Source organism: Mytilus californianus, unplaced genomic scaffold (assembly GCF_021869535.1).
Source record: "Mytilus californianus isolate M0D057914Y unplaced genomic scaffold, xbMytCali1.0.p SCAF_4, whole genome shotgun sequence".
NCBI lineage: Eukaryota > Metazoa > Mollusca > Bivalvia > Mytilida > Mytilidae > Mytilus > Mytilus californianus.
This window is the reverse complement of record NW_026262690.1, coordinates 105,098,782-105,108,457: the sequence shown is the minus strand read 5'-3', so window position 1 is coordinate 105,108,457 and position 9,676 is coordinate 105,098,782. Positions and strand designations below refer to the sequence as shown.

The following is a 9,676-nucleotide window of genomic DNA, read 5'->3' as shown; positions in this document are numbered from 1 at the left end:
GACCTCCAATAATGCTGAGAGTGGCATTAAACATCAACAATCAATCTATAAACTTGAAACAAAAACACAAACATAAATGTCAAATGACAAAAATTGTGATAGAGGGGAGATAATTCTTATCATTTAACATTTCAACAATAATAGACATCAGATAGATGTAAGAAATTGTTCCCTCCATTTCTTTTGTTCGGCTGTAACATTAAGATTGTGAATTATGTTTTTTCTGTATTATATTATTCTGATTCTTAATTAAAATGGTCTTCAGATGATTACTGCATGGTCTTGTGCTGTAAAATGACAATATTCTAATAAATGAATTTTCAATGATGTTTATTTTATTAAAATATATGGTAAAGATATAATTTGCTTATATTTGTGGTTTTAAGCAAGCTACTTTTCCATATCACTGTATAAGTCCATGAGCTTATGTATATCAAAGCTTCTATTTACTGTCTCCTGGTATTTTCTTGTATCATCGAATCATAATGATTTCTCAAGTCTTTAAATAAAGTCTTGATATAATCAGTAATCAGCTCTGTCAGGATGCCAATGGCAACAGTTGCTGGGAAAGTATTATTTGAATATTCATGAAAACCACAAATTTTATTGTCACATGGATGTAAACTTTTCCACCATTCTTTTTTAATCCATTAAAACTGGCCTCCAAGAAGAAAAAAACCTTTACAGAAAATAGATTTTTATACCTCTGCTTGATTTCAAATCATTATTTTATATCCTTGTATTGATCTGTCTAAACACCCAACAACAAGTTCCTTACTTCCATCCTGGTCGATAATATCAAAACAGTTCACCCAGTCTGATGTTACATGGTGACAAAGTTTCTGTAAAAAAATCAAAGTATCTTTTATATGGTGACAAAGCTTTTATTGAAATATAAAAATAAACATTAAAACACAATCATACTTCTCATAACTAAGGGTGACTAAATGGTTCATATATGGTATGGCTACCTGCTCAATGTTAAAGGCCATATACTGTAAATTCAGAAATTATTGCGATGTTTTTATTATTGCGAAAAATGCGACAGGGTTATAATCGCAATAATTATAACCTCTCATTATCAGTAAAGGGAGGTGTGTATGTGTTTCAGTCACATCAAACAACATGGGTAAGTTCATGGAAAATAATGATCAGGTATGCAGTCTCAAATGGCAAGTTTTTACTAACTGTGAGAAGATAAAGTTATGAAGGATTTCAATGATGATGACTTAAACATAAAGAGGTAATAATCACCATATCCCTCCATGTCAAACCCAACTATTGAGGTGTGTTAGACTCCATTTTTAACTGACAAAGACTGACAGTTTTCCTGAAGAAGGTCAGCGTTTCTCTCAGCAGTACTCATTTTTCCAATAAAAAAAAATACTAGTCAATGTGATTTGGCTAAGGTAGTTATAAGTGTTGTTAAGTGCTATCAAACTATATTCTTGATGTTAAACATGCACATATGTTTGCTGAATTAAGTTATATTAGTTCCCTTTTCTCACTACTGTGGTCAGTGAAAGTGTTTTTGAAATTCAAGATTGCTTTTACCGTAACTCATGGCTTGCACTAATCCTGAAATGTTATTAGAAAAAATTATAAAGGTAACCAGTAAAGGCCTGGATTTATTTTAAAAAACAACAGCAATGTGTATCACTGTTACATTGAAGTTTTTACCTTTCCATCTAGATAAATATGTATAGCATTGAAATGTCCTGTACAGACAAGTATATCATTATCATATTCTGGTAATTCTAACTTCTTCAGCAATGTTATGGTATATCCTGTATTTACATACTCTTCTTCTGTTATCTGGAATTAAGACAATGCAAATATAAAGATCCTAATTGAATGATTTACCAAGTTAAAAAAGTCTTTTTTTTTCAAATTGACAAACTTTGATGACACTTTTAGAACTATCTAAAGACTGAAATTCAAATACCATAGATTAAAATATATTCATAATATTTTACTTGAAAATTAATTAAATCTTAAAACATCATACATATTCAAGTACAAGCTATACAATAAATCACATAAGTAGGTTCTGCAGTGTTTTGAGCCGAATGGACTGTGGCTGGTGGTGAATTTGGACTACTGGAAAAATAGGGTATGTTACATTTGTTTTAGGGAAGAAATTTTGCTGCTGCAACAACTTACCTAAGGATTTGCCTAACCATGGATGTAAAGGAGGTTCTTTTGCGTGAAGACAGTGTGAACCCTATTCCCAACTAGATGTGAACTCCACAACTTGACTGATGACCCTTAGGACAGATCTTATTGTTGGAGGAAAAAAGCCCAGTTTACTATATTTTTAACCACATTCACGCTTTCAATGTTGTGGAAAAGGATATTTTAAAATATTTTTACCCAAATGGTTAATACTCTACTGTTTTATACTTACACTGAAATTGCAGAAAATAAAGATAGCTCCAGATTCTGTTCCAAGTGCCACCTGGTGACTATCAGGAGATCCACCAGCTGAAGGAGGTAGCAATGACAGTTTTGAGGGATCTACAAATTTACCAGCACACATCTGAAAAAAAATATAATTTGAATAGAAAGTATAAGCTTCTTGATTCACTTTTATTAGGCTTCAAGATTTTTTTTAATTCTATCAAGCAGGAAATAAAATTCTGTTTCTTTTTTCATGACTTCTTCATCTTTGAGGGGTCCTTGAATGATATATGTCAAGCCCAATTATCTTCTGTGTGTGTGTGTGTTGTTAATGGCACATCCATCTGTTATGTAACTAATTTATTTTGCAACTTGTCAATTCTATTTAGATTTTTACATAAGCTTTTAAATTGATAGCTATAAATCAAATTTGCTCTGCTGAAAGTTGTATACATCTAAGATAAAGGTACATAAATCAAGCAGTTTAAGACATGTAGTTTTGATTTTGCAGTCATACCACATCTCCTTATTTTTATATACAAAACAGATCTTACAAAAAAGTGTATTAAAATGTCTTTTTGGGTTTTAATGTTTTTTGGTTAATGTCTTATTGACCTATTATCCATGGTGTCTTGCCCGTATCTCCATTTATATGTAGATGGATTGTTTCTTTTCTAGCCTCGAGGCTAATTCTTGACATCTTGTATAAACACTTGTCTATTGTTTAAGACTGTTCTTTGATCCCTAGATGTCTTTTGAATTTTAGTGTAATTGATGCATACCACATAGTTCTTTTTTTTTGTAGTCTGTTACAAATAGCAAACAGTGACCTAAAGTCAGACATATCTAATTGGTACTGTAACTTACAGCGGTCACTACAGAGGGTGTTTTAACACTTGACACAATCAGACCTTGGTGTATGACACTGAGATTACAAGAACTGTCTGCTGCTAAAATATAACTGGTCATTTTCCCATGAAGATCTGGCAAATCTACTGCTAATAAACAGGTTATAGAGGATTTTACTACTTGGTCCTAAAAAAAAGACATATCTTTGTAAGAATATGTTAATTGCTTTAAATCTATAAATGTTTCAGTTGTTACTGATAATTGAAAAATTAAAAAAAAAAAATTTTAACATGAAAATGTAAATTGCTACATGTATAAATCTTTGTGAAATGAATATGTTTATTGCTACATGTATATTAAAATCTGTTACATGTTTTCTGGTTTAACTGATATTTTATCAAGAACATCTAATGAAGAATTTTTTGATCATCATTGTTTCATCATTAATTTAATGTTGATAGCCAACAGTTAGTTCTATGATGAAACTTAATTTTCAGCTTTTTGAGGTTAAAAAATTTAGAACCCATTATTACTTATTATTATAACATATTATCCCACATCTGCAGATACAAATCAAAAAGTCAGAGCATGGCAAAGCAATTGAAAAAAGTCCGCTCATACAGCAATGTGCATGACAACGAAAAATTATAAAAAAATATTAAAACGATCCAATTAAAAACTCATGTTGAGTGCAATACATTATCTATTTCTCATGGATCTTTACTTTATACTCATTTACATAGCATTTTGGTGTACGCTTTTTAAAAAATATTACCCAGAATGCATTAGATTCTGAAACGGCGAATTCTCTCCAAAATTTCTTTCATGGCAATTCACCAAATATTTGTTCTCAGTTATTACTCAATACATACCTTGCTTGCATCATTGATATTAATTCTCCATAATTCCTTGGAAGGTAGTACACCAAATATCTCTCCCGAGTCGTTACTCATAACAATCCCTAAATTATTCACTGAAAAAAAATATATATTTATGAGGAATACATATTTTGGGTTGCAAAAGAAAAGAGGACACCTTTTAAAACATTGTGAGACAGTGCTATATACAACACAGCATTGCCTTTTTTTGTTAATCATGATGGAAGAGGTATGATAAAAGCCATTTCAATTTTTGGTCCCTAAAACTGCAAAAATATTTAATTTTTATTACTAGATTGATATAATTATAGTCATTTTAGTGCAGAAAAGTTATCTGTGATGTCATTCCATGTATACATGTATGTCAAGTTTCACATATTTGACCTAAAATGACAATTTTATATATAGTTTTTAGTAAAACTAAACATAAGCAACATCCTTACCCAAAAATATTTTACTAAAATTAAAATATTTGTAAAGGACATTTTGTACCAAAATATCTTTTGGCTTATTAAGACTTTGTTATACATTTAGAATATCCATGACAAGATCTCAAAATGAGGTTATTTAGACCGATGTTTTCATAAACATACATTTTTTTAAGATCAACACCAAAATGAAAGGTAAAGTTAAAAAATTCAAAATAAGGTTTAAAATTCAAGTCTGAAGTGCTTTGATGGATATGCTTTCATCCAAAATGCCCAAACAAAAACATTTGAAGACAAGGGATCTATAAATACAAAGATATAAATACTGATATCTGATAAATTACTGCTTTATTATATTTTTTTTTTCAAATTCATAATTCTTATGATTTTTGTAACCAAGGGACCAAAAATGTGCAATTAACATATCTTCTCCTTTATATTTAAACCTGTATCTGAAATTCATAAATAACATTTACCTCAGCAGACTGCTGGTCGTCTGGATCCTATAAAATCTGAGATAGCCTTGGAGACAAAAAGACTATTTAAACATTTTCTGGATTACTTATCTTTGAATACTAGTTCTATTTTCTGGATTACTTATCTTTGAATACTAGTTCTATTTTCTGGATTACTTATCTTTGAATACTAGTTCTATTTTTTGGATTACTTAAGAACTAAGTTAATGGGATACTCCCTAATGTCTGTTTTAGTCTGCAGTTATTCTTAATCTTCAAATGCACAAATGAAGCATTGTTGACATTCAGCAGACAATTCTTGTGTTATGAGACACTTTAAACTTGCAACATGAGTGAGTTTTACTCTGTGTTGAAGGCAGAATAGAGAAGAACAGCAATAAATGTGCTGTTCATTTGCTTTGGGATGGCTAAGTGTATGTAGTGTTTGGTGTCATGAATTAGTACACCATACATGTACTAAGGTTGTGAGTTTGAACCCTCCTTGTGGTAGGTACTTTCTACTATCTTAATTGACTAGGATTGCCAGTTTTCCTGCAGAAGGTTGTGGTTCTCTCCAGGTACTCTGGCTTCCTCCACCAATGACAACTAACTGCCGATATAGCTAATTATATATAAGCATGCTGAAAGTGGAGTGAAACACCAACAATCAATGCCCATACAGGTATTCCTACTATTCAATCTCTTATCACTGCTATGAGGAAAATCAGAAATTGCTACGGAGAATGCAAAAACAACTTTTGTAGTTGACTGACCACAATGATGGCCGACTTACTTGAATTAGTTTGTGTCTGAACACAATTGATACAGGAATCTGAGACACTTTGTCGACACAGTATTTGTTGATTGCAGAAGATGGTCATCATTCCACAGGAGTCAGCAACTATAAGGTCATTATGATAAAATTTTGTAACATCCTGCACTGCCATACATTGAATTGGTCCACTTTTGGTCTCCATGATAACCTGAAAAGCTGTAATCATATTAATTTTTGCATCATCTCATTTTTTGGGGATTTTGCTTTTAACAGAACGTCAAATGTTTTATCACATAAAGGATATGGTACAATTTTTAGGGTACTATCTGTCAAGCTTTTGTTTGTACTGTAAATATAAGTATAGCGTGAAAATTGCTTCTTTTACAGTAACATATCGTATATATTTTTTATGCGACAATAGAAAGTATGGTAAAAAATATCTTCAACTGCCCTTTGATCCCTGCAGAAGATTTTATCTGCCTTCATAAACCACATGTAAAATTTTGCTTTCAACTGCTTTTAAATCAAATTCATGCAACCAGATATAATGACTTTAAAGTAATAGCTCAGAATTTCAGGGTCCTCTTATTAACAACAGCATGAAAACAACATGCTAATTATAAATGAATGTGCCTTATCAACTGCCATGCTACTGAATCATATATGCTCTTAAAGACAACAAGAATGTGTCCATAGTACACGAATGCCCCACTCACACTATCATTTTCTATATTCAGTGGACAGTGAAATTGGGGTCAAAACTCTAATTTGGCATTAAAATTAGAAAGATCATATCATAGGGAACATGTGTACTAAGTTTCAAGTTGATTGGACTTCAACTTTATCAAAAACTACCTTTACCAAAAACTTTAACCTGAAGCAGGACAGACGGACTGATGGAAGAACAGACGCACAGACAAAAAAACATATTGCCCATAGATGGGGCATAAAAACAGATTTCTAATTTCCAGGACCATGACCACTTATTTCACTGAACTTTTTAGTTCCATATCTATTCTATTGAATCCATGAAAATGCTTCCAATAAAAAAATGGCCTTAAAATAATTCATGCTGAAATATCAACTTTCCTAAAACAATACCTGTGTATTTTTGAATTCCTTTTCTTTTCCCAAGTCAAAGATTCTTATAATACCATCCTCTCCACCAATGATAAGATTCAGTCCACTCTGTCTAAAGAAAAAAAAAACAATAATAGCTTACTTATATGTCTTGGACATATAAGACATATTTAGTAGTTGCATGTCTCTGGCTCCACTAACAGTCTGCCCCGTGAGCAACTAGTCCAATGCCCCAGACTAGTAAATTCTTATTCGGGCTATAGCAGGTATAGTAAGAATTTGCAAAACTTTTGTGTAGAAACATAAGAAAAATGTCTGAATATTAGTTTGCGAACTAGTAGTTGGAAAAGATTTTGGTGCAGACTGTACTAAAGTAAATTAAACTAGGATTTGTTTTTTATAACTTAAATTGCTTTTGAAACTGAATAAGTTTATAAAAAGCATGGCATGATTTTCATTTTCACTTCCCTGTTTTCGTACAATTGCTTTTGAAACTGAATGAGGTTTTAACAAGCATATAGCATGATTTTCATTTCACTTCCCTGTTCAATTTATTCCATTAGGAATCATGGGGAAATGAACTCTGAAAAAATAATAATATAAGGTACACAAGTGATTGAAAACATTACTAAAAAAATGTTTATAAAATCAAATTAAGATTCGTTATAACCACACTGTATTTACACCATAAACTGTATTCTGAATACAGACAACCCGGTGCAGCTGGAAAACTTTTAGACCTAGATAAATAAAAATTTAGGTTCATCATTATGATCATAATATTTTGTTAATAACTTTACAGTGACCATATTTACACTTCAAAATTTAATCTGAGTACACACAAACCTGTGCATTTATATAAAAAAACTTTTAAGGCATGGCTGGACCTAGATATATACAAAAGTAAAATGTATTTTGTGTTTTAACTAGAAAACTGAAGCTTTCATGGATTTCTAGGTGCATTTTTTTTTGTTGCTTCACAAGATGTCAAAACAAAATAAGTTGGAAAAATGTTTGAGATGGTCATATCAGGAAATAATTCTGTTAATAATTGATTTTTTTTAATTAAAAATTAGTGTTGTGAAAATCCATGGATGGTACCAGCGGGATTAGAACCCTCAATCTCGGGATCTAAAGGCAGCGCTCTAACCAATTCAGCCAAAGAAGATCTTCCCTAACTCAACTAGTTAGACTCCCTTTATATCTCCAGGTCTACAACACTCTTCCCCCTTTTCTTTTTTTCGAGCTGCGTACCATCCATCCGAGCAGCTCACAGGATCACTACTGTACAACCCTGAGACTTTCACACGGAAACCCTCTGGCCAGTTCCCTGCATGTCACCTAGACATGTCACTTGTCATCAAAATGACCTGGTCAAACCTCATGACCATATCTAACATCTAACTGCCAGGCAATTACATACACTTGTGTGTACTAGTAGTAGATGCTTGCAGCACCATTGTTGTGAAAATCCATGGATGGTACCAGCAGGATTAGAACCCTCAATCTCAGGATCTGATGGCAGCGCTCTAACCATTTGAGCCAAATAAGAGCTTCCCTAACTCAACTACATGTAGTTAGACTCCCTTTATATTTCCAGGTCTACAACATTAGCTTAGTTTAATTGGATATTGATGTGCATTTTTTTCTGTTTCTAAAGAAGATGAAAAAATAAAGTAAACTGGGTAAAATAGTTGAGATGCAACCCTCAGGTAACAATGGTATTGTACATCTACATGTATAATAAACTGTTAAAATCAGTAAACAGATGACCAATTACTTTCAGCTATAACAGTCTTTATCATTCCCTCAATAAATAAGATAATAAGTGAGTGTTTACCTAAATATTGTCCCAACACATAAAGCATTAAAGCCATATGTTGTTTGGAAGGAGAAGATCTGCTTCAAATCAAAATTTCCCATATCTCTGTCATTCTTCAACTTCATGTTTGATCCATGTAATGGGAGATAACTCCAGAATTTAGGACGAACATTTTCTCCGTCTGTACGTATTCTTCTCCTACTGAAGGGGAACTCTATATAGTGTTTCATCATTTTTTTGTGTGTGCAGGTAGGTGGGTTGACATAATGTTTTACATTATATAGCTGCTGTTGAAAAACAGTTGTTGTTTCTGTTTGGAGTGTCATAAGAGTTTCTGATGGAAAAGCATTTTGGATTTGCATTTACTGAGAGTTTCTGTTGTCAGTTGTTTTTGTTTGGATTGACATTCGGGTTTCTGTTGGATAATGAGCATTGGAGTTTCTGTTTGGATTTGCATAAGAGTTTCTGTTTGATGAGCATTGGAGTTTTTTGTTGAATAAGCATTCCGCGGGAGTTTTTGTTTTGATTGGCAAAAGGAATTTTGTTGAATAAGCATTGGAGTTTCTGTTCGGGGTTCTTTTAGATGAGTATTGGAGTTTTTGTTTAAAAAACGGAGTGGCGGAAGATACCAAAGGGATGTCAAATTCATAAGTCGAAAACGAACTGACAATGTCATGGCAGTCAAGAAAATCAATTCGGAGGTTTCTGCATGTTTGATGCGTATTGGAGTTTCTGTTTAAATTGGCATTTAAATTTCTGTTGGATTAGCATTGGAGTTTTTGTTTAGATTGGCATTCACTGGGAGTTTCTGTTGGATACACGTACATTGACATTTCTTTTTGAATATAATTAAGGTTTTTGTTGGATAACCATTAAAGTTTTTGTTTGGATAGGCTTTTGTTGAGGGGACAAGCATTGGAATTTCTATTTCGATTTGCAATTAGTGAGAGTTTCTGTTGGATAAGCATGCAATTGTTTTTTGCTTGCAT

General features: G+C 32.2%; 1 protein-coding gene across 1 annotated transcript; it reads right to left on the bottom strand.

The window, feature by feature from the left end:
* Window positions 1-331: 331 nt before the first annotated feature.
* On the bottom strand, window positions 332-8,824 carry LOC127737026 (uncharacterized). The gene is made up of 8 exons (XM_052247571.1): window positions 8,706-8,824; window positions 6,887-6,977; window positions 5,804-5,993; window positions 4,122-4,222; window positions 3,268-3,435; window positions 2,408-2,539; window positions 1,681-1,815; window positions 332-842 (listed from the first exon to the last, which is right to left on the bottom strand). The coding sequence occupies exons 1-8, from the start codon at window positions 8,810-8,812 to the stop codon at window positions 717-719; spliced, it is 1,050 nt and encodes a 349-aa protein (XP_052103531.1). The 5' UTR covers window positions 8,813-8,824; the 3' UTR covers window positions 332-716.
* Between the last annotated feature and the right edge of the window lie 852 nt (window positions 8,825-9,676).